At 43.0% G+C, this 26,268-nt stretch overlaps 1 protein-coding gene across 5 annotated transcripts in view; it reads left to right on the forward strand.

Annotated features, from left to right (window-relative positions):
* Positions 1-26,268, forward strand: part of RUNX1 (RUNX family transcription factor 1) — a 156,205-nt gene that overhangs the window by 47,392 nt on the left and 82,545 nt on the right. For 2 of the 5 annotated variants that reach the window (XM_068688527.1, XM_068688530.1), the window contains exon 3: positions 2,944-3,039. The exons of the other annotated variants lie outside the window; for them this stretch is intronic. In XM_068688527.1, coding sequence (XP_068544628.1) covers positions 2,944-3,039 — 96 coding nt within the window. The remainder of the gene's footprint in view (positions 1-2,943; positions 3,040-26,268) is intronic. 5 annotated transcript variants of the gene reach the window in all.

The following is a 26,268-nucleotide window of genomic DNA, read 5'->3' on the forward strand; positions in this document are numbered from 1 at the left end:
GCATGAAGGCCACTGTGTTGAAGCACTGCCAGGCCTCAGCATTGTGCACTAGGGAATGTGGAAAGGGCAGTCGAGTGTCATGACGTCTCTGAATGTCTTTATTGGTTCCCATTTTGCATCCTAACTTCATCCTGCTCCTACTTTGATTGCCAGAAGTTACTTCACGTTACATCTGTAAAGGAATGTACAATCCTGATGATGAGTTGAGCATATAATACCAATGACTAACAACTACCCTGTGGTGTGCCTTTTCAGTCATTTTACAAACTAAAGGCCTCCAAGTAGGTCACTGCTAGAGCTGGATGAACTCCTAAGGGCAGCAGAAGATGCTGGTGTTGCTCTACAAATCTCTGCACCCTTGTCTTTGACAAGTATATTGTTGTCTGTCATTTGGGGCTAATTGCACTGTTACTGACCTCAAGCAGGGAGATGAAGTGGTGGAAAGGAGCCTCAGACCACCTTGGGAGCAGTGCCCAGGATTTTACATTCCCATGACAGCCTGGGAAACTTTGGAAACTTTGGAAACATCCACCCCAAGCCATAGAGAAGCACAGATGTCTCACATGTAAGAGGGTATTTTGGTCTTGATTTTGGGGTTACCCAAGAGCTAAGTCTAGTGTCTGGCACCTCATGGAAGCAGACAGCTCACAGACAACCCTCAAGGTTTTGGTGGCAATGCAGAGGATCAGAAGTGGTGGAACCCAGGGAGGGCTGACCACGAGGCAGGTGCAGCATGGGGCTTTGCAGCTCAAGGGAGCCTTCAGGGGTGCCGTGGGCAGGACAGCGGCTTCCGTCTTGGTTACACTGACATCCATCGCCCAAGCCCACAGTCTCGTTGAGGCCAAAAGTCCCCTGGCGGTGCTCCAGAAGGGCAGCACTGCCGCAACTCCTTCCAACCACAGCGGTCAGCTGTGCTGCAACCACTGCACCGGTGGCTGTGGGCAGAGGAGGAAAGAGAGACAATAACAATTCTTGGCTGTGCAAAGCCCGCCAGGAATTGCATGGCTTCAATTATAACCGCCTTGTTTCTTTTGGTTTGTTTTTCTATCTTTTTTATTATTATTATTATTATTATTGCTATTATTATTCCAGATTCACTGGTTCAGTGTTTAATTCTACCCAGAACTTCCTTTGTCTGTTCCTTCTTGCAGACTTGCTGAAGACTGTCCAAACTTTTCACTTGCATGTGTTTACTAGTTGACTTCAAAAAAAAAAACAACTTTTACTTGAAAGGGCAGATGCAGTAACAGTGTTGTTTTAGTTCAAAAATAAATGTGAACAAAACTACTCCTGACAGTTAACAAATATGAAATACACTTGACTTCTAGGCTATTAAACAAGAGCAGCAAAATGTTCCCAGCAGTTGCTTAATGCAATTACTTGATTAGAGAAAGGCATTTCATTTCCTAACCGCTACAAGAATAAGCAATATAGCTGTCAATAATTTTGCAGCAAGGTCTGAGGGCTGGTGGTCAGCCTTAGACCACATCTTTGCATGGTCATTAGTGCATATCCATCAATGCACCCAGCACAGCCTTAAGATTCTTGAGGGATTTCAGCAGTATGCGAATGACCTTTTCCTTCATCAGTTTCCAGGATGTTTTCCATTACTGAATATGTAGCACATCATAATGTTTTACATCAATCCTCCATTTAAGTCATATCATGTTATTTTGAGACAGTGTAAAATCCTGGCTGCCTTTCGCATTCAGGGGGTGATGTGTAAGTGGGGTGGCTCCCCATATGAAAGCACTGTCAATGAGCTGCAAGACCTCCAAATGCTTATACAAAGTATGTACTCTAACAGGAGAAAGAGGGATTTGTCTTTCAGTGACTAGGGTTGCAGCAAGGGCCTAAGGGAGAGGTGATGGTCAATCAGATGGTGTGCTCAGCACCTGGGGCAATGTTGACCCACTTCCAACTTGCTTAAAATGTTCCAAGGGCAAAACTGATTTGATCCCAAAAAGACAGCTTTCATCCCCTCTAATGTTTGCTGGTGAGCAAGGGTGAGTCCTCGTTGGTATTTTAGTGTGATCAGGATTGCATGTCTGAAGGGCATCTCTCTGTCATCCCCCACCATGCTCTGGTGCATATCATGGGGTGGTCTCATTGAGCATGGGCTGGGTCCCTTTCTGCTGAAGCACAACTGAAGAGCAGGTTCCAAGGGGGTCAGATAACCTCAAGTCTAGCCTCAAGTAAGTACTCTGAAATACAAGTGGTGTGTTTGTCAGGCCTACAGCACCACTGGTTTCTGTCTGCAGACTTACTGCTACGGCCCAGCCTGACTTGCTACTGCCAGCACAGACAGAGCATTACACCTCCCAGGTTAAAGAGCTACTGGAGCAGTGTGTATATATGGGACACAGTAAAAATGTTCATCATTTTTGTTTCAGTCACAACATGTGCAGCCCAACCCAGCATTAAACCTAGGTGCTGGTAGCCCCACAGTGGGAGGCGTAAAGAGCCAAAGACCATATGCCTGCAAAACTATACATGTGTGAAATCACTGATGTCCCTTTCCCTTGCCTAGAAGGCATCTTTGTAAGTGGCTGTGGCGTGGTGGGGCTGAGTAGTCCCAAGTCAGAACAGAAAAATGCAGGAGCATTTTTGTTTCCATAAAAGATGGAATAGTTTCCCTCATTCATCAGTCTTACTTAAGTCATATTTATAAATACATTCTGTCTGTGTTACTAAAGGAGACATCTTGACCATGTGTTCAAAATTATAAGTGTGAACTCATAGTGTTCTGTTGTACATAAATATTGTCTGCCACACTGTCATTCCTCAGCTTTATATTGACGCCTTTAAACTCATTTATGGTATAAATTAATAATGCTTCCTCTTAAGGGGGCTAGTTCCTTGGCTGAGTGATACACCATGCATAGATTTATTGAGAGGATGGGGCAGGATTAAAGGCAGGGTTTTTTCTCATCCCCTCTCAAGGTCCAGGTCACACGATGCAGGAGGAAACAGCCAGACCTGCTGTGAACTCTCTACCTCACTTAACCGTAGCATCACTGAAGGCATTCATCCCAACAGGTGAAGGTCTCTTATGAATTTGGGGGTTATCTTCCATGTCAGAAAAAAAAAATGCAAACAGGAGAGAATACGTTGAATACATTGTGGCAAAATGAAAAACCTTAAAAAATATTAGTTTAAGGTAGTGAAAAATATTTTAGTTTGACCTGAATGTAAAAGTTTCAGTTCGGGTTTGGTTTACCAGTCTTTTATAACTTTTTTTTTTGATGTAGACATGTCTTCAGACAAACAAACAAACACAAATTATCAAAATAAGAGTCAAAGTATTCATTTTAAGAATACCTTAGTGACATTTAAAAAATCCCATTTAGAAAATGTCAAAATGAAATTAACCACTTCAAAACAATTTCCCCATTTTTCTGGTCTGAATCTGTAAGCAAATTTTATTCAAATTCATGAATTAATGTTCATTCCCCTGATATACCATCTTTCACTGGAAAAAAAAAAAATTATCTTCAGCTCCGTTCAGAGTTTATCCATGATTTGAGAATTGGGGGTGTTTCCTGCTTTTTCTGCATCCTGCTGCACTGAGAAGACCAACTTTCTTCCCCTGGGAGTAACTTTAGAGTTACCTCTCTAAAGTATTACGATTTTGAGTGAACTCTCCTTTAGAAATAATGGTGGCTACTTGTAAAGTTGGATTTTTCTTGGCCAAGCCAAAGCACACAGTGCAGCTTAGCTTTTGCTGATAATTGGGAAGTTTTCAGTGGTAGGACTACTGAACACGTTTTAGGGAGATATGAAAGGCATTCATACAGAGTTTATCACGAACACCCTTCCTAGCACACTCATAGGACTGTTTGCATGCAGAGGGAGCCGGTGTCCATCAGCACTGCTGCAGCTGGCGTCCCTGCCCCGCTCTTCATCCTCCTGCCTCGTTCTTACCAGGGACTGAATTACTACACGTTGGGTCTGGTGTGACATGAGGGAATTACAGCACTTCTGTCTGCATTCAGTGTGCTGACTGAGCGGGTGCTGGCAGGCGTGGGTGGCTTTCTGCAACCATGAGACGTGGAAAGGCAAAACCACCTCTGCCCCCGATCAGCCTCTGGTGTGGCCCAGTGCGCGCACCCGCTGCCTTACCACACACCAGAGCTGCTTTCTGATTTTACTTCAAAAGGAATTTGAGCACATGCATTGCCACAGTTGGGGAAAAACAATTCAGAAGCACTTTCCTTGATGTGTTATTCATTCTCCTACTTGGTGTATCAAGGGCAAAATTTTCTCTTCTTTCTGATCCTGAGCACAGATCAAAAGGAAAGTAGGTCCCACATTTGCCGTTTGCCTTTTAGGGATCCAGCCTTTATATGCATACACACAACAGTAATGCTTGAAGCCTGTAGCTGAGAAAACTTCTGTTTGCAGTAGTTAGCAAACAGGTTAACGCAGCACTAGTTTCTCTGGAAAAGTGATGCCTGAGATTGCAGCACTGGCTGTGAAATGATGCTGTACTGCTGAGATGGACAGTGGTCTTTGCGTTTGTAACTCCAGAGTCAGATGTTGTGGTGGTAGCAAAGTGTCTGGTTTTTTATTCATCCAGTTCCTGGGCCTGCAAGTAATTTACTGGCATGAGTAATTTCTCTGAGTTTGCTTTCATACATAAGTTTTTATAATATCAAACCCATATCTTGCATTCTTTGTTGAGTGCTACACTTCATATGAAACCAGTGGGGAGCTCAGGCTTATACAGTATTTCTTTTTTCATAATCTTTGTAGAAATTTTGCAGTGTTATCGGAGGCTTCGGTTTCTCTTTTTCTCTCTTTCTTTTCATGTATGTATATGTGTGTGTGTGCATGCATACATAGAAGTAATGTGTGTTTGTCTGAGTTTGTGTGCATGAACCAGCTAGGTGCAATGCTGTCTATTTTTCATTTGAAATTATGGAACACAAGTGCCACAAAGAGTTTTATATCATGCAAGAGGAAGCCGTACCCTAGGAGATTGAATTCCATGTTGCTGTATCTCACATACTTTATCAGCTACTCCCATTGCAGATATGAGACGTGAATATGAGGAAAGATGCTTCATTTCCATTTCACATACCTGGATATTGCACATTGCAACAGCACAGTGACAGTGCATTAAAACTGCAAGGTGGAAAAGTATCCCTTTTGTGAACAGAAACTACATTTAGATTTTTTTAAGAGGTTCTTCAAAGGAAACATCCCCTCCATTTCTGAATGTGGAAATCTTTTGGCCAGCGCTGCTGGGCATCATGACGTCCTCCCCATCCCTGGTCCTGTGCAGGGGCCCTGCGGCAGACTTCCCCCCAGCCTGGCGCGGCAGCTCCCCACCCCAAAAAGCAAGCAGTGAGATGCTTTTGAAGTGCTGAAGCCCAGCCCATTTCAATTTCGGAGGCTTTTCATCTCTGCCTTTCAACCGCGGGGCGCGTGGGTGTATCTCCAAACACAAACAGCGGGGCTGCCCACGCAGCCCCACCAGCCGGGGAGCCGGACGGAGTCCCCAGCTCCCTGTGTCCCTCCAGGGGTTCATTTTCCCTCGTGCTGTGTGATGTCCGACTGGGAGAGGAGGAGAAAAAAATCAAAAAGAAAGCAACAGTCTGAAACTGCTGTAAATATACAGGGTGGTTGCCGTTTGGGGAGGCGGAAGGAAAAAAAAAAAAGAAAAATGTCATCCCTTTGGGTAGTAGCCTTAAGCAGACCAAATGGCTGGAGAAAGAGTAGGGGGGAGAGGGGAGAGAGAGCAAACTAGAAGCCTCACATGAGGAAATGCAATTGGATGTCAGAGTGAGGGCTTTGATGTCGGTGGAGGAGATTAAATGTCCACATAAAGGATTGGACTCGGGTGGTCTGTGCTGTTTCCTCTCACATGCACCGCCGTGTGACAATTGCTTTTCAAACATTAGAAATTTACCACGTTCTAAAGCAGGACTTAAAGAAAGGAGAAAAAAAAAAGAAAAAAAAAAAAAAAAAAAGACATCAAAGAGAGGTTTGAGTGCGGTGCACTGGGTGCATCACATAGCCCAGGGCTTCCAGCGATGGGGCGATGCTGCCCGTGCTGCCATCACGGTGGAAATATGGCCGGGCTGCCAGGCACTGCCAAGGCCCCTCACGGTGACGTGTCCTGAAAGGCAAGGTCTCAAGCAGTGAATTATTCCTCCCAGATCCCCAGCCTTCACTCCTGAAATGACAGGGGAGCTCGCAGGAACCAGAGCAGTTGGCGCGTAGCCTTGTGCACCCATGTTCTCCACCTCGGCACAACAGCGCTTTGCAGAGCTGTGGTTAAGTGCTCCCCTCATTTTAAGCATCTTCTAAGTCATATTGCCTCAGTAAAACCTTAGCACATTGTTAATTTTCACTTTTAAGTGCTCTGCTAGGTTTCGGCCAGAGCCCCCGCCAGTTTCTCTGAAGTCTTGAGATGTGAACCACAGTAAGGGAGGATTTATTAGACTATTATTATCATTATTCCCGAGTGTAGATAGTTAGGAACATTAACTTTGTAGACAGAAGCAACAAAAAGTCCTTGCTTCCTAAGGTTCAGCAAAATACACAGAAACATGCAGAGTGGGTAGTGCAAATGCCTTCCCCCTCTGGTGTCATTCCTGTCAGGGATAGCTTCAAACATGATTTGTGCCAAAGTGGGTGTAAGCAGGGAAAGTCTGATTGATTTTAATGAGCGTTGGACCATGCATAAAAATCAGGAAGAATATACCACAAGTGACAAACGGCACTGCCATGCTCCTAAATGGGACTCTGTGGGATGAAATCTTTTGCCAGTGAAGTTAAAGTTTGGATGTGTAGTAATTTGGCTACTGTGGTTTCATGCATTTTCTACTGCAGTCAGCATTTTTATTCTGCTCTGATTATAGGTGCATTTGCAATTTTTAAAGACTTGGGTAGAGGGTTTCTTTTTTTTGCATTGAATAATTACAGAATATTTACTGTTGTTCCCTCAGACATTTTTGACTCAAGTCACTTACTCTGTTATTTTTTTCTTCTGCACCAATTTTCTGTAATCTGTAATTTTCTGTAAAGATCAGTAAACTTAACGCTTACTTACATATATTTTGATAGAGACAAAAAGAGGAAGCATTTCCGTTTGGGAAAGTAATGTCATAAAAATCGGTTTGGTTTTCTATGCCAGAAAAAAAAAAAAATAATAAAAGAAAATCCTACAGATTAAACTGAACTGTGGAATCCAGCCAGATTTTATCAGAAAAATGTATATACGCTAGGCATGCCACATGCACAGCTTTTAAAGTGAATATCCTGAAGTTGTGCCAGAAAAAAATTTGCATTGATACATATGCACCTCTTCATCAGGTTAATGAACTATTTGAAAAGATAACTCATAATATAATCCTACTGTATTTTCTGTGCAATAATGATTATGGTTAGTGAGCTTTCACACCCTGCACAGACCCTACCTTTAGTCTACGTTAGACCATAAGTCTTCAGTCCTGAGGAGTTTATGCCTTTATGGCAAAAGCAGCACGGACAAGTGAATGGAGTGTGGTTACAGTGGTAATTAGTTAACATTTTTGTCACACTTAGAAGGAAAGCTTTCAAATCTCCCTAACAATAACACAACGAGAGAAGGTTTGCTCATACATGCTAGCAAAATATCTGAGTTTATTTGATGTATAAACTCTAAAGCCTTTCTCTCTCTCTCTCTCTGGTATCTCGAGAATGGGTAAGATAATTGTATTGCGTGGTTCAAAATACCATACATAAATCAAAGGATTTAGCATAGTTTTGTAGGACACAGAGACAGTCTTAGCTTACTAAGCTTAAGTTACTGCATATGTTTTTCATTAAAGAATCCAATCCCTGATCTTCATAAAAAAACACCAAAAAATCATTGTCTATAACAAAACATCAAACAATAAAATTATCATTAGCTTTCTAGACCATTACGAAATGAGAATCCCTACATTAATCTTACTGTTATTTGGTTTTAGTAAAGTGACCTTCAAAAAGAGTTTGGGTGAATAAAGCACTGAAGCATTTGCAGCGGAGCAGACAGCCTGACATTTAAGAGAATTCTCTAGTTTTACTGTAATCAACATAGCATCACACATGCAGAAGCAATGATTTTAAAAGTAAGTCTGGGAGATAAAAAGGTCTGTTGCTCAGGGGAAAGAGCTTGAAAATATTTACAAAAACATCCGAACCATAGTGGAAAACACATCAGATCGACTTAAGACAGTAAAGTCACCAAATGAAAGCATATTGGCAAAAATGGCTTGTGAAGAGCAAACAGGCAGAGGCACGTCGGCTTTGAGGCTGCTCTGAGAATAAAAATAATACCTTTATAAACCACCTGCAAGAGCCGGGCTCTGAGATTTTTCCCAAGCGGCATGTTTCAAACACAAAAGGCAGCTGCATCTGGCTGAAGAAGCTGCAGGACAGGGAGCGAGGAATAATGGATCCAGAGGCAAAGGGGTGAAAAAGCGTGTGGGGAGAGGATGCCCTGTACCCCAGGACCCTCTGCACATCTCCAGGCAGGCTGCATCGACGCCGCTGAACTTAGTGCAAACAACTTCCACTCGGCGGCCCTCAGCTCTATTTCTAACCTGCTTATTTATTGCTTCTGATTATTTTTAGTTACTAATGGATATATACAATAAAATGCAGTACTTATGGTGTTTAGATATCTTTAATGCAGAACACATTTAACAAGGACATTCAAGGACAGGCGAATACTTAGCACATGGCAGACCACATGTTATTTTTTCCTTTCATCTGAAGGATTTGGAGCCTAAGCTAGAGTGGGCTCTACTATTGTTAATTACGTCCCAGATCATTAAAGTCCCGGTGTCCATTGGGCATTCCCAACTCATTGGCTACCCTTGAGGTCCCTCACTGGGATTTTATATTTCATCCTTTTGCCTAAGCCACACAAAGGCTGCCCTTGTGGAAGCATCCTCCAGGCTAGAAGTGCGGCATGTGATTTTGCAAGTGCTTCAGCACAGGTCTCGAAGAAACATTGAATTTGCACAGGGCTCGTAGGGGTCCTGCCTTCAGCCAGCTCTGCAGCGCAGGGAGCTGCTCCAGGCGACCTTGGATGTCCCTGCAGGTTGCTGGGCACTTTATTTATTCCTGCTCAGGTTAAAAGCCACCTCAGATGTGGTTGCACTTATTCAGTGGGTGAAATTGCACTTCGAAACTCCCTGTGATCAGAAACGCTCAACAGAATTCCTTGGAATGAAAAGAGCTACGTAAAGGAGAATTAGTATTGTGTATACTGCTAAAATAGGGGGCAGAGGAACTTTAAATTCGCAGAGGCGAATAATGAGGTATAGAAAATACAACCTGTATTGACCCATATTTTTTCTTTTGAATGCATGTCCAGGACATAAAGCAATAACAAACTTGCCAACAAATATACAATTTGCATATGGAAAGAAGCAAAGCTGAACAAAATATGCAAGAATTTACAGCAGTGTTTTAGAGCCAATATTATTATAAGATGCAGCTCCAGAGAAATACAGTTCAGGGCTGTCAGCATTTTGAAATTTAATTCATTAATTTGGGAAGGAAGATGGACGTGTACAGCTTCATTCCAGGTTAGCTCACACTGTGAAGAATCGCTTACTTTTTTCTCCGTTCAACAGAAGTCTTCTGGATCCAAACTGAAATATGAGTGCAAAATAGATTATTGGCTCAATTCTCTCATACAGCCAAGTAAGAATAATTTTCAAAACAGAAATTTAATCCTAAATAATTTAATAATATAATCTAATTGCTTAGTTATTAGACAGAACATGAACCAAATTCAGCCCTGGTATGTACAAACTTGCCTTGATTGGAATTCTACCGACTTGCTGAAAGGGCTGGGTTTGGCTGCACTTTATTTTCCCCAATCATAATATTAAAAGTTGGTGTTCAGTTAATGTGGAAAGCTGCACCAAACCAGTGGGAAACAAATTCCTGATTTTTGTCTTGTTCTCCGGGCATAAAAAGAGGTGAGAATCACGCTATGCTTAATCTTTTCAAAAACTTCTCCTAGTCCAAAATCAGGACTCAGAGAGCCTTTCACATCTGCAGTATGGGCAAATCCTACCTCCCTTCATATGCTCAAGAAGTGTTTATTTTCAGAAGTGCCTCAGCTTTTTGGTTTCTATGGGCTAATCCTATAAGGCATGCTAACACTCTGAATGTCTGCTGGAAAGTGCACAGCGTTTGACCTCTGCAGAGGTCTCAGAGACTTCTGGGGTAACTGGCATCATGCCGGCAGCTCTTTGCTGTCCCAGTCGTCCAGGTAAACAAAGAAAAAGATATTGATTTGTGCTGCCAAAACATATGAAATCACCCCGGCCATGTGAATAAGGAAACCAGTGCCTTAATCTTCCACCTAAATTCAAGAAATTGTTCAGCCTTGGGGGCAGTGGGTGCTGGGGTTTTTGCACCCATTTAGCCAAATAAAATTAAAAGAACATCCCAAACAAAAGAACATGAAAGAGGAGAGAAACCTTAAGTTTAGACTTAAGTTTACCTTAAGTTTAGACTTTTTGAGTATGGCAAACTGCAAGCGTTGCAAAGAAAAATATACACTGGCTCACACCACTGGGAGGCCGCTGGCTTGGATGGTGGGAACTGGTCCTTTATCTGCCCTCTGAAACTTCCCCTGTGCTTTGCTGTTTCCCATCTTCCATTGGTGTCCACTGCAGACATAATATTTAAATCCAATTTATTGTCTCTTTTAAAGTTTGAAATACGAAGAGGAGGGGAGGCGGGAGGAGAGAGGAAACCATATGTCAAGAGAAGTGAATCAAAGTGAAAGTGGTGTGTGTGCGCGCATCGGAGGGGGCTAAATTTGGCCTGCTGTTTTCTATTTTGACTATTGGAAAATTTTGGTGAGATGTGGGCTTGGTGCGACATCTGTTTGGCTTTGGGGAGTGTGTGCGTGTCCGCATGCGTGTGCGCGTGTGTGGCAGGGACTGATGTCTTTCTTTGTGCAAAGCTGCACAGTATCACATGGGGATATAAAACGTGAACTCCCACTTAGAAAATTCACGCAGAGCGGTATTTCGTCTCTCTTCATGCTGGTGAGTTTAGCTCATAGGGCACATACACAGCAAGTCTTTTTCACCATCAATATATAGTGCTTAGGAAAGCTTTACTCCAGTGATGTTCCCTGAACCAAATGTTTGAACCAAACTGGAATGTTTCTAATGTTCATTGAGGCTCTGAGAATGCATCATGACTAGCACTTATGGATGCTGTTGCAGCAAATATTGCACATGCGGTTAGACCTAACCTGGTCTACTGCTTGCCTAAAGCCAGCAACAGGCACGAGTAGAGCCAGCTCACAACTCGCAGCTTCAGTCAGCCCTGGAAAACAGGCCACACATTTTCACTTTTCTCTCCTCATCACTAGAAAGGAGACAGACACCCCGGGGTTGGGCTGCTGTTGTTTTTTTTTTCTACTTTCTCCATATCAGCAGTCCCAATATTTGTTTATAAAATGAGGGGGGGGGGGGGGGGGAGAGAGCAACAAATCTATTTCAACAGAATTTATAGTATGTTGTGTATGGCTCTACTGAAAACAGAGCCTGATACTTCAAGGGTAATCAAGTGCCTGCAAACCAGCTCTTCCACCACTGCTGGCAATAATTAGCCATTCAGACTGCACTAAAAGCTGCCCGAAGGCGGAGAGACATTTCTAGTTTGGGGAGATGTTTTTTAAAAAATAAAAATTAAAAAAAAAAATCTGCCAATATTACTTGCTGCTGTTTTTCTTAAATTTCATCCCATTTTCTGTGGTGTCTCCGAACAACCTGGAAGTTTGTGCTTCCCAAAGAGCAACACACAGTGTTTGTCAGCTTTTAGGCACTAAAGCATTTGACATTAGTATAGTTTCTATTTTTGTGTAAAATCCCAAACATCTGTTCCACAGGAGAGGGGTTTGCTACCAAGCACTACTGTTAGATTTCTCGCCAACAAGTTTCATTGCTTCATGTGGTTTGTGTTTTGTTCTTTAAACAGTTAATTATGTTTTATTCTTTCTTCCATAAAAGCTAAATTTAGCCAAGATCTTCTCTAATCTGAAACATTTTATGGAAATGACAGTGTTGTTAAAAAAAGCATTCTGGGTAGAGATTACAAATGTATAAAATAAGTGAGCACAGTGTCCTTTATATCATATCTCTGTTCACCACCCTATCTTTGATGAATACGGGCAAAGGCTGCAATAAACAGAGATCAAGTAGCCTGCTGTACGTACACATGTGTACACTGGGATGCTCGCACACGCCAGTGGACGTGCACTCCCCACACACACATGCACCCGGCGGTTTATACACTGCTGTCAGCAGCCAGCCCCTGATTCACCGAGCTAAAAGAGGGGGGTCAAAACCCAGCCGGTGGGATTTATAAGAAAGTTTCACAGTGTTTTAGAACAGCAGGGCTGGAAGAGACCTCAAGAGGTCACTCCATCCATTCCATGTCCCTAGAAAGAACAGCCTCACTTATATCACTGCTGGGGAGTGTTTTTGTAACTAATCCACAGAGACATCCAGCACGGGGGATTGTGCCTCCAATCCCTGCTGCGGTAGGGGTTTGCTGCAGCCTTGCACACTTTGTGTGCATCCCAGTAGCTGCCGGGCACGGGGCTGTGCTGGTGGTACAGGAACCATCAGTCCGAGGCATCCTGAACATGCACAGCACCTCTCACATGCCAGAGGATCGCCCATGGGAGGCAGGAGCTTTGCTGTTCTTGCAAATGCCTTCAGGATTTCAGCCAAAATATACATATTTACCATAGTGACACAAAATACAGGCACAAACTCATAAAGTATTGCCAAGAGTGCTGGCAGTCTTACTTATCTGGCCCTCAGCCTTTATCAAATTGAAAGATAAAGTCTGTTTACAAGAAAACTGCTGAGAAATCAGACTCTAAAGAGTGTGCTTGAAGTGGCGTACCAGCTTCTCCAAACATTCAGCATCTGTATCTTAAACTGACTCCTACATGTTCCACATTTTATATGTTTTTGTTTTTCCCTGTCTGTGTGGATACAATTTAATGCCCTCGTCATCTCTAGGATGACAAAATGGGCAGCAACCACTTTTGGCAAGTGAGATGTGGGTCCCTTGACTTCAGCCCTATATATGTGACGATTCCTTCTTCCTACACTACTCGAACTGCTGCCGTGACAGGCAGACCACACAGTGCTGTATTCTAGAGGCAGATACTCTTATTATGAAGCTTTTCATACTGACCTCCAGCAATATGGAAATGGGCAGTATTTATGTGGAAAAACGTGGGAAGCTCCCTGCTCTTTAGAACCTGAAACTGCTGCTGTTGCTTGTGCATCCTCTATTTCAAGGGCTTGTGCCCAGGTGGCCCTCAGCTGAGGCCACCACCATCGTCATTTGCTGAGATGATGGTATTTCCCCGTATTTCTGCAGAAATTGGCACAGTGCAAGAAAGCACACCACCCCTGCTAGAACTGCATCACCTTATCTGCTGTTGCCACTTGACAGGCCATGCCACCACTGCAGGGAGGGAGCCCAAATAATTTGCATGGCACTGAGACGGACTGTGCTCATCTGCTAGGCACCGCGAGCCATCGTGTGCCAGAGGGAGTGTGGGCACCACAAAAATGCAGCAGGCAAAAACCAGTGTTTGGGTGTTATGTTGAGCCCTTGCCCCTGCTGGGTTTTGCACAAGTATTCCCACCGAGTTTATGAGGAGAGGAAGGAACAGAAGAAAAGAGGGCTAAGTTTCCTTGGAGCACATGGGGAACCGAGCCCAACCCAAACAGGGAGCCTTGCAGTCACCCAGGGGTATTTTGTGAGGCTGCAGCACAGGTCATGCATTTCTGGGGCTGTGAAATTCCACAAAGAGCAGTGCCACTGTTGGTCTACTCAGTGATCTTAGTGGTGTGGATTTTTTTAACACCATTATTATCACATTGACAAGAAATACGCTCTGTGCACTTGTAGCCTGCACACTCCTTTTTCTTTTTGCTTTCACATTTCACTGGTTCTTCAGGGCTTCAGCAGCTTTAGCCATCCACCTTCAGCTCTGTGGCCTTCAGCCATCACTTAGACTTTTCTGAAGGGCCCCAAGATTTCAAGAGCAGGGACTTTTAGTGCAGGGAATTACCTTCAGCCTTCCACAGCAGGCACTCTTTATATGCCTGTAAAAGAGGTAACCACTGCAGTGCCAGCTGCCCAGGGAAGAGTTGCCCTTCATGATGTGCACCAGCTTCTGAGCAGGAGCTGTACTGTCTGGGTCAAGGCATGCAGGGAGGGGAGAGGGGCCAGAAGCAGAAAAATGCTTCGTCTGCTCTGTGCATAATTTTTGCCCTGTTTGGTTACACATGTGTAGCAACTGGAGACAGCATCCAGGGACAGAATTTGAGTCCATGGTGTCCTTGACACTAGAGTGTGTCCTCCTGTTTGCTTCTGTGTGACTGTCCTCCAGCAGCAGCATTGATACCACCTTGTTCCCTTACCTGGGATGGGTACTAGTATGATGCTGGGTGGCTGTGGATATCTTACCATGCAATGCTTCATGGTTATGGAGGCAGTTAAGCAATTTGACATTTGTATTTCTCAGGTCCAGGAATCATGTTTTCCCTGCATCCCTTCTACATGTATGCAATACATATTTGTGTCCGGGTTTGATCTTATATTTACAATGAGCGTGTGAAATTACACGAGAAAAATGGCTATAAATGCTGTGGATATGCACATCAGCACCCTTTGTTTTTTCCAGAAGTACAATATCCCTCTGTCCTTCCTCTTTTTACTGCTTTGCATGTGCTTGTGAACTCCAGTCCCTTGTCTTCCTGGGAATTCTGTAACACATCCGTCTGATTTTTTGTTCAGCATTATCGAGCTTCAGCCTCAGGAATACCTGTCACTTCCTGGCTCTAATTTTGTTTGGGCTATAAAATAGACCACCCAATTGGAGAAGGAAATATTGCTATTGCCGCACTAATTCTTAAATGATTATTTTTTTTTCAGTACTTCGGCTCCACTGGCAAGGAGCCAAATGTGTGGTAGAGCACAAACCACTAAGATCTGCACAAAGACCACCAAGTACACCCTTGTACGGGCAGCCCATCCGCAACATGCAAACACGAAGCAGGCTGCATCACCTGCAACACGCAGTTACTTGTTGCTGGAATTCAGCAGCCTGCTTTGGAAAATTCTGCACTGGGCCACTCGTCTTTCACTCGGTGCTAAGGTATCTAACACTGTGTTGCACTCATACAGCAGATTTCCATGTAAAGTTGGCATTAGTTGATTCTTCCAATGTGCTTTAAACTTTTCCTGTCCATTTCTGCTAGTCGCCTTTTGTTGCCCTGCTCTGCCCTGCTTTTATCTGTCATCACAAAGTTGTCGGCTGCCCATGCTGCAGATAAGCTCACCATAGTTTGCAACTGCTGTCCCGGGGCTGGGCTCTGCAAATCCATTTTTACACAAAGCTTTTGGTTGACAGCATCCCTCCAGCTTCATATGGGGGCCTCCGAGACCCCTTGCTCCAAGACCCAGTGCCTCCCATTCCTGGTACTGGCAGCACAAGAGAAGGCACGATACTCGCGGCTGCTGTCACCTGGTCTGATTCAGGGCAAATACGCATGGCCCAAGGTGGTGGTTTGCATCAACTAACCCCAGGAAACGTTTCAGCGCAATTCTTAAGGCAGTCGAGAGTGTAGGGCACCACTGGGGGAAAAGGTCTTCCCACACTTCTGCAAAGACATGCCATTTCCCCTGAAACGAAATTCCCGGTGAAATATTTCATAACATAAAAATAAGTATGAAGTGCTACGCATACCTACCTACTGTTTTTAATGTCAAGCTACAGAAAATACACAGAAAGGATTTTCTTTCCTTGAGAAATAAGGAAACACGATGTCAAGTCTTAAAAATTCAAATTATTTTCAAAATATTTCAAAAGAAAATTGGCTTAAACAGACCTTTTTGCCATTAAAAGATTGAATTTGATAAATCAGCTGATGGTAAAAATGTTGCACTGAAAAACCCACAACTGACTTCTGTACAGATCATCATCCCCACTGTATCCACCAGAAGTTAGTAACTTTAGCCTGTCACTGAATCGTGTGGTGGAAGATCACCAAGAAGATGACAAATAATAAATTCTTTAAGAGAAGCCACATTGAAAACTGGATAAATTAAAGTATGAATATGTTGAATAAGTGCTGGCTGTTACCTTAAATCTGACATTGTTAGGCAAATTTCCCGTGTTTCTATAATCTCTTCACCTTCCGTTTTACAGCATATTGTGCTCAAAAATCTGTGGATAGATTTCCACTTTTCATTCCTTTAAAAATAATAATAATAATAATGAAATAAAATCTTGCTGTTCTAGTCTCTAGTCTCCAAAGTCTAAAGAAAGGAATATACAGTTTTTCCCCAATAAAAGAGTGACATAATAGAAAAGCATACAGTCTTTTGCTACATGTGCTGATCTGGAGTAAAAACCTTTCTGTGTGTCCTTCTATGAGTTTTGTCTTTGAAATAATAAACAAAGGTAAAGTCTTCAAAGACGCTTGGTTTTCACTCTGGCTTTCACTTAGGCTGGCAAGGAAGCCCTTCTCTTTGTACCGTTTCTTCCAGATTTGTGTTTTTAATTTAAGAGGAGGTGAGAAAGTGGCACTCTGAAAGCATGGGACCAGTGGTGCCCAGCACCCCTGTTCTGGCTGCCAGGAGCAGTGTGCCAGCGCGTATGAAATCGGGTGTTTCAGAAAGGTGAATTGCTTCAAGGTAGAATGACTGGAGCTGTTGTGCCAGTGCTAGCTATATAAAAGAAAAGAAAATTGTCAAAAACTTCAGGAAATGCTCTGCTCTGAGTTGACTCAAAGCAAATCTTTAAGACTGCTGGCAAACTGCTTTGAAAAATTATTCTAGAACCAAGCAAAACCTTTAAGATCAAAGGTTTCAGCTGCCAAGGCTTTTAGAACAATTTCGAAATAAGATTAAAAGTGAAGTGTTATTTTGGGTACAAATATTTGATTAAAAAAATCCATCTGTATATTTTTCACTTTCTTGAGCAAAATCAGTCAAATAATATGCATAAATTGGTGAAATACCGTTCCAACCTAAATCTGCATTGTTGTAGAGGGCAAAAAAAAATTTGGCCTTAACATTTTATGTGCCCTATCAAGAAGGATTTCTTTAGTCTGTTTTCCTTTACTTATCCGTCTAGCCTATAATATGTCGCCTATTTTTCCCACTCCTTCTTCCCAGTAAGTATTAGTGTGGGCGATAATAATACAGTGTAATCAATGGGGCCCAAGCAGCACTAGCAAGTGAGAGGAGGAACGCCATTTAACAAGGGATCGTATATCTGACACTGCCATCCGAGTGGCTGCTCTCACGTCCTCTCAGTTGTTGTGTCAGAAAATCAATCCGTGACTTCAGCAAAATCTTGACGCTTTCTCCCGTCCGCAGAGGGGACCGTTAATAATTCACGACCGCTCTCCTTTCTCAAAACTCATTAGTTCTGAACCGAAATACCCCGCAAAATGCTCATTACTGAATCCACCATGGTTCTCGTATCGCTCTTTTTCTAAAGTTAAAGTAAGCCAGAACAGGTATTTTTTACGACAAAATCTCAGAAAAGCATTGGTAAATAATTCTGAGTGCTGAGATCATTTTGCAGCGTGGGACTTTGTTCTATGCCTTGTGTGCAGAATTAAGTCAGCTCGTACTCTAATCACATAAACAGGATGGTCTTGGTAAAGTTAATTTCCTGTAGTGGCTTCTAGATTTTGCGACAAGGCTGAGTGGGTATCAGCAGTGTTCTCATATTCTCGACACACAAAAGATAAAAATGGAAGGTTTTCTTGAGGTAAATAGGGATATAAATAGCTGTAGGAGGGTTTGTGCACCAGAAAGCTTCTTGGTTTTCTCCAGCTTTTACAGCCAATAAATAAAAAAGCCTCTTACTTCTCCCCGCAAATATTTTAACATACCATAACCATAAAATACCTATAAAAAGAAAATGATTGGAGAAGGACTGGCTTGTTCCTGAACTTGTTTTTCTGTGCTGTTTTGAAGCAAGGGACAGGAGGATTAAAAAGACTCCTTCAGAACAGAAGCAAAAGAGTGTTCAACACGTGAGGCATTCTGGAACATATAAAAGTTAGGGGTTTGACCTTCTGAGTTATCCGTGATGGGATTACCTATATCAAAGCAGAGATCAGAAGCAAGTAAGCTCATATCCTCTATAATGAATTAAAATATCTCCAGGAGTGCCCCCCACGCACTGTCTACCCAGGTCAGAGTTTTCGAGCCTAAGTAATTAAACACAAAATTTTTAAATCTGCGATCATGGAGCATAATAAATACTCCTAAGTTCTTCGGATATTTTCATTAAAGTCAGCAAGAGCTGTACTTCTTTTATTTAGTTATCTGACAGTTTGTCTCTTTGGAACATTTTGACCACAGTAATTTATTTAACCTGCTGTTTCCACCCAGCCCTGGAGTTTATCAGAACTGGTGACTTACTCTAAAGATAAAAAGCTGCATAAGCCACCGGTAATCTCAAGACACAGGTTCTGTCTTTTTGCCTTCTGGCTTCAGACTCATCCGTATATATGTCTGTAGTGCTCGTGGGTTTACAAACAGGGCAGGCAGCTTATTGTGGGGTCAGGAGATGCTCCAGTGACCTCTCTCAGTTCAGCTGTACCTGGGTGCTTCTTCAGGCTCTGTTCTGCCAGCAGCTCGGTGCGTGCTATTGTCTCCAGCTGACAGAAACTGTGTTTTCATACCTGCCGGATGTTCTAAATTTAAATACTATCAGTCTACTGTAAATAACAGCTGAAATACTTTACTCTGACAGCATTGGAGGCAGCATATGGATTCAAGTTTTAGACAACACTGCATGTAAAATGCCTTTCCCTTTATAGCAGAATATATTTAGAGTCTTTTAAGCTCAGCTCCTGAAGTGAGTATGATGCATCTAGTCATCTAGCCCAATCAACAGCAGAATCACAACTTCATGTCAGTGCAATACATTGTTAACTGATATGTCAGAAAATCAATTAATTACTTTTAAGTAGCAGTTAAGAGTATCCACACAATACTGCCATGTGAATTATTAAAGAAAGCAGGGTTGAGTTTTCTCCACAATTGAAACCCTGTCTTAGAAGAAAGTGCAAAATGCTGCTTCTGCCCTGAAGCCTAATCAACGTTATTGGGTAAGCAACAGGAACCGAAGGAGTGGTGGAAGGCATGGAGCTGGAAGGGTGCTGCCTCCCAAAGCACAGGCACCGGCAGTCTGGGATGGCTATGGCTGTTACAATAAACTCTCCCTTCCATGGAGGTACAGCAATCTCCAGATGGGAATAACGGCACAGGCATGGCTCTGCCAGATTAGCGAGCAGAGCAGTGAGAGAACAGCAGAAAGAACTTTCTGTCTCCTTCTGCAGCTTCACCAAGGGACCTGCTCAGGCTTTGTGCATCCCCTGTCACTGTCTGTTATAGATTTTCGCCTGGGACTCTCCCCTGGCATGCTGAAGGGAAACATAGCCTTAGCAGGACATCATCATGAAGCTTGCTGCTTTCTTCATGCCTTGGTCTGTTGGAGATGCTACATGGGTGAATAAATCAGTGGAGATGGAGAGGTGACTACGAGGGGGGATTTAGCTTGGAGTTATGATTTTCTCTCTTGTGTTGGGAAAGCTTCACAGAGCTGGGTCTGGTGGGCTCAAGTAGGCCTAGTTGGTGTGAGCACACTGGAAGGTGCCCACCACTGCCACCACCAGTGAGGCAGGGATGGCTGCCTCTGGTCTGTATTTGTCAAGACAATATGACGTTGTTTCTTTGGCTCCTCTGATCATGTCTGTCCTTCTGGCTAGGGTGAGAAATGCTAGGTAATTTTACACATACACACCTTTCTTTTTTTTATTTTTTTTTCCAAAATATCCATTTACCAAAACTAAGACTTTTCACAAAACTCTGTGTACTGGTTTTCACCAGAAAACATCCCTCAGCTCCCGGGGCAGGATGTCTGGTCAAACCAGAGGCCAACAGATCTGCCAGCCCGCTAGCTGTGATTTTATTTGGCATGTTAGCAATTCAGGTGTACTGTGGCACACATGCCTTATATTGTTTCCAGTCCTGTGTTTCAAACCAGGTTAGTTAACTGTTAGAGTCCATGGGCTGGTTTCTCCCTTCGTAAAATGCCAGGGACAGGAGGGGGACTGAGCATCGTTTCTGCAGTGCTTCTGGCTGGGAGAGCCTCTCTTAATGAATTTCAGTTTTGTCTAAAGTACGTGGATGGGTGGCTCGGGGTGGGGAGTTAATGGGCAGTCTCACCTCTTCTCCCTGACGAGGTAATTACAGCCTGGGGTAGCTCGTAGCAGAGGAGAGGGATGGAAACTGCTGGTCGGTGCAGATGCAGCTCCAGCAGATGTAGCAACGCAGAGGACCAGGCTCAGAGGGTGGACAGCGAGTTGGCATTTGGCTGTGGCACCAACCCACCGGCTGGGCCTGCCAGGTCACCCCAAAGCTCCCTCTCCTGGCCAGCACCTACCAGAGAGCCTGAGCATCCCTGAGCCTGCAGCAGAGCTCAACATGGGGATGCAGAAAAAACCCAGGTGCTGTGTAGGGCATGCCCTGCTGCTGCTGTCTGAGGTGTCGTGGTGCTCAGTGCTGGGCTGGGGCAGATCCCCACGGCTCTGTCCCTGACCACTGGTTCTAGCAGGACACCAGCAAATGTGTTCCCAGGTTGCAAAGGCCTGCCTTTTTCTAAGAGCACCCAGTTCCCAGCTCTGAGATGATGACGGAAGGATGGCTCGTGTCAAAAAGGAAAAAAAAAAAAAAAAAAAAAGATTAACATGTTTTTTTGATAGCTTTCAAATGTCTGTTAGGCAGCTCCAAAGCAAATGAAATCTTAGCTGTTGTTCCAAATGTCTCACTGGGTTTGGTTTCAATGCGGACCACATCCAGCTTCAGCATGGTGAAAGAGCACATAAATATTATCCCTATCCAGAAAAGTACAGGCGTTTGAATGTTCCCAGTAGCCATGTGTATTTTTCAGAGAAATCCACTGTGTCCATGAGTTTGGCAATCCCCTCAGAGACATGGGCAAAACTGTGACATCCCTCTTCCAGGAAAACAACCTGCTTCAGAAGGGGGTTGCTAACTACCCTGCAAAGAGGATGTCGTGCTTCAAAGTGAGTTAAAGATGATGTGGAGTGTTGAAAACAGGACGTGTGCTCCATCCTGTTTCATTCTTACTTGCCTCGCCTCTTTTTTTTTTTCTTTTTTTTTTGGTGTTATACATTTTAATATGTGCCAGTCATTTAGCTCAGTTCAAAGAACCCTAAAAATATTTCTGTTCATAAAATGAAACTCTCGGTGCTTATTGGGTAATCTCTCTGCACAGTCTGAAAGAGACTGACGGAGGTTAGATCTTAAGATGGGAACTTAATGTCGTGCCTCTTTCCCAGCGTGGCTTTTTGTATAACTCAGGCCACAGAATCCCATCGTTTCTATAGGGTTATCCTCATGTTTTTAAAGCGTTGCAAGATGCATGAAGAGATCAAGGAACCCACTCATTTCACATCATTCCTGTCTTGCCTAGCAATTGAAGTAAAGGTCCTCTTGTTACCATGAAGTTGGTTTGCACAGGTGTCCTGCAGTGGGGAGGGATGTTAAGAACAATATATAAGAAAAAATAAAAAATAAAAAATAAATGCTTTCTTTTGGGAAAACCTCCTTTTGTTAACAGGGCTATTTTTACAATCAAAGTTTTGGAAAGCTCTATGGCTAATGTTTCTCATTCTGAAAACAGAAGCTGTTCATGCCCATCACTTCTCATATCACCTGCTAATGGGACGCTGTCAAAAGCTGCAGTGTTCCCGTCTACTTCCATTTTATTTCAGGCTGATGTTTACTTTATAAGGTTTCATTGTATGTTTACTCTATGATGTTTCCTTTATAAGCTTTGTAAGCTCCCCAAGGGCTAATCTTAAAATTCATGCAATGCCCCAGCTGACTTCCAGATGACCCAAGCAGCAGTAGTCTCACTGGAAGCCCATGAAGTTTGTAGATCTTTAGCACCTCCAGAAATAAAGGTGTCCATTTTTTAAGCAAATGCCTTGCCAAAAATTGCATCTTCTTTAATAAGCATAGGGTCAGAACTTACCACGGAAGCAATGTTTACGGTATTTAAGTGAAACGGAAGAATACCTCTTCTCTTGGCTCTCATACGCTCTTCCCTACCACTTCAGGCTAACCCTCTGGCATACAGCTGAGAAGCTCCCAGTCAGACAGGGAATGTAGTTGATGCAATAAAAAAAAAACAGCTGGGTTTTCATTTGCATCTTCATTAGGCCATCTTTGCACTGTTGCACACACACACACTGGGAGTGAAAAGCAGTCCCCTGTAAGGACTGCTGACTGCCAGCTTTACCTAGAATTCCAAAATAACCAAATTAAATAAGAGGAAAGGAAAGTCTTTCACAGTCTCCTCACTTCTCTGTCAGCCAAGGAATTATATTAAGAAATAAAAGTATGAAACCCAAATCCATCCCAGATCTTTGGTTTAGTTTTCCCTGGAGATCCATCCGTTCTGATGTTAACATGTATGGATCTCACGCAGCCCCACCATTTCTTATCTTTATGTAAATATCTACAAGATGCTCATGCTCTGATAGACGGCCAAAAAGCAATAGGAAAAGGAAGGTGAAAACTGATAATAAAAAGCCATGAGAGAGCGAGGAACGAAAGGTCTGTAAGTTTCAAAAGCTCAAATCTAGAGCTGTATGGAGGGCTGGAAAGAAGGAACCTCTTTGCTGTAGTTAGCATCTGAAGATAGCAGCTAGCGGGGGTGCTTTATCTGGCCCCTCACAGAGGGGCTATTGCACCTCTGCTGAGCCACTGTCTGCAAAGCCCAGGAAACATCTTGTTGTGCAGTTGATGAAACATTTGCCCAAGGTCTCTCACAGTCCTCCTGCGGCGGTTGAATAATGTCATAACCCAGGGTTGTGCAACAGTTGCTGGAGTGGAAGAGATTGTGCTGTTTCATTTCAGGGCACAGGGCTTTTTGTGGGGTGTTTGTGTGTGTGTGTTTTTCTTCTCTATCCATTATTGTCCTTGGGAAAACGAGTATGTTTTTTTATGGGGGTCTCTCTTTGCTCAGGTAGTGCTAAGACAAAGTTTAAAAGACAGGAAAATAACATGATACTTCTCCATTTCCCATTCAGTACAAGAATGACGGACAAACAGCTCCAAACGCTTTTTGGATTAGGCTTTCCCAGAATCACATTCTACTTCATTTTCCATTTTATACCAGCTGTGTTGCAAGTTTTTTTGTGATCCCAGGGAATTAGAACCTGCTCTCACAGACGTATGGGTTTGGCCATCCCTGGAATAGCTTAAGCACACGCATAATTTTCCTCTTAGGCAATGTTATATGTGTTGAAGTGGTTGTAGGGCCTATAGGTTTGTGGCCATGTGCTGACAAGTGAGAATATAATATTTAAAACCTTAACAGTGGCTTCCACTTGAAAATGCGAAATTTGGCCAGCAGCAAATCCCTAGTAAATCTCACAGCCTTTTGTCTCTGCATGCATCCCCTGATTTCATTAGAAACATCCCATCTTGGAATCTGGAAAATACAAAAAGCATCACACCAGCAGCTATACATCTAGGCAACATTTCTTGTTGTCCACGTAGGTACAACTGACACTACTTGATTTTTTTTCTTCTTATCACTGGCTGTGAGAACCTCTGCATTTTCCAGGAGGAGAAATAGATTACAAAAGTTGAAGTAAAAAACATAAAGGAGAAACATTTGGTATCTTAGCTGACTCTTTCCTCCTTTAATGGAAAAAATAGGGAGGGGGTGACCATGTGAGCCACTAAAGGATGTTAAAGCACTGCAGTACACGAGATGGTTGGTAAATCTGCACTGCACACTAGGATCTGCTTGTCTGCCAGCTGCCTTTCGCTCTCTCTCAGCAACTGCAGCATTTTGGCATGCTCTGAAAAACAACTGGACTAAACTTTGGAGTCTGGTGTAACAATTTTGAGAATCTCTCTACCTGTCTATCCATCCATTTCTTCATTCATCCATACACCTATTAATCTCTTCAAGAGCACTCTATGAAATTGCTGAATTTCACGCTTGGTGACAAATGTGACAGGCTCTTAAGGAGCATATAGCAACTCATACACTTCTAGGAAGGATTATTTCCTCTTAAACGCTAGAAGACTGAGATGCATATCACTTTGCCTACGTACGAAATTTCAAGCTTTACAGATACTGACTCATGTTTACTGATTTATCAGTGCATAGTGGTTGACTCTTGTTACCATTTCTCATACGTGTTCCCATCCCAGGGATGTCAGTGCAATTATTTCCATGTGCAGGGGGAAAGAGAGCTTAAACTGCCTGGTATATTTACTGGAAAAAAAATCTCTTTGTAATCAGGGATGTTCCCATGATACCACTGTCTGGTGCTAATGACTGTAAAATACTGTGAGCAGGAGAAGTCTGCAGAGTCAGTACCAATGTCGTTACTCTATTTGCTGGTTGTAGACCCTTGTACATCTGAAGTAGGACCTCAGCTGAAACAACAGGAGAGCAGTCCACTGCACGATACCAACCTGGTTTCTAACAGCAAAGCTCTGAACTTAAATCTTCATCCGCTTCCACTCTAATTGGGCAGAGAAAAATCATCTGAGAAGCTAAATGAAAATTACTAGCCTATAAATGCCTGAGGCAAAAAAAGAGAGAGAGGAGGGAGAGAGAAAGATGGGAAGTCTCATGTGAGTTTGGTTAGTGGGGGGAAAAAAAACCCACGTACTAAGTATGGCTGCATGTCATTTTTCAATTTGCTCATGTTAAATAATGATCTCTAGGGCAGAGAAGGAGTGGAGTGAAAAGGAAGAGCTCTCCCCTCATCTTGTTTAGTTTGTGCTCATCTTTTGGAGTGTCTGCCCACTGCAAGGCTATCATATAAACTTAATCATGAACCATGGGCAGTTTGGTGTGTCTTCTCCTCTCTCCTGGACCATGTACCTGATGAGGAAAAACAGAGCAGCCCCTGGCTTTTTTGGTAAAGACTTATTTATCTTCCTTTTCAAAAGTTTTTTTCCTTTTATTAATGTGATAAAAATCTTCATTGTAAAGTAATAGAAAGTATTTGGTGGAGAAAGCTTTTAAGGCAAAATAGTTTCTGTTGGAGTAAAATAAGGAAATCTATGGCTGTGTGCATGTGTGTGTATTAACTTCCATGAGACAGCTGAATACCTACAGGAGCTTTTACTGGTCTGTTAAGTATGTTGCAAGCCTCTTTAACTGAATCAGTTTCTTCAGAGGAAATGCTTCAAAACAGTTTCCACTTGAAATGCTTGGGATGGGGGTGCCACGGGGACAGGCGGGCATCCTGCTGCTGAGCACGGGGGTGCAAGGGGATGGCTGTCAGATGGCACCTACTGCTCTGTGCTTTGCAGCCCTGCAGAAGCAAAGTGATCGTGGAGGACAAGGTAGCATAAAGAGATGACAGATATCTTGAGTCTTGGGGTTATTTGTGGATTTGTACAAACTAAAGGCTTGACCTATACGCTAGATGCTTTTCTAATCCCTCAAAGATGGCAATGAAGTAAAAACGCTCCCATCAGAATTTCAGAGTTAACTTTTTATCACAAGGATATTTTGTATAAAATTATACAAATTTTAATAAAACTTTGCCTGGTTGTATAGACCCTGCTATTGTCCATCATGCTGTGCCTCCGCTGAGAATGAGAATGAGATGCTGCCCTTTCAGCATCATCAACACCTTTTGCACAAGCAGTGTGCCAGAGAAAAAGACATTATACCTCTTTTTAAATATGTGATGTATTGCCAAGTTTGTTTCTTTTCCATAATCCTGGACTAGCTCTATTCTTAGCTACTTGCTTTCTGCTAAATATGTATTGAAGTAAACAAATTGGTATTGGAGTATGAAAGGGTTGTATAGCAAGCTGATAATTATTGTTATGGCTTTGATTTTAAAAGTTCTGATGGAGAGGAAAGGCCAGAATGGAAGTTGGGAATGAGGGAAGGAAGTTACATTATTTTCCATTCGCTCTCAAAGATTCCCTTGCTTTTCCTATCTCACTAAATTTTAGGAAGCCTGGTGGCACTTTCCTCGGGGGGCTGCTGCTAGTATTCACTGTCATAAAGTCTCAGTTTGCACCAAGGCAAGAGAACAGATTTTCTTCTTATGTGTAGTCTGTGAACCCCTTGAACTCTGAATTCCATTCATCCTAAATCGGTGTCAGCTTGAGAGG

Source organism: Anas acuta, chromosome 1 (genome assembly GCF_963932015.1).
Source record: "Anas acuta chromosome 1, bAnaAcu1.1, whole genome shotgun sequence".
NCBI lineage: Eukaryota > Metazoa > Chordata > Aves > Anseriformes > Anatidae > Anas > Anas acuta.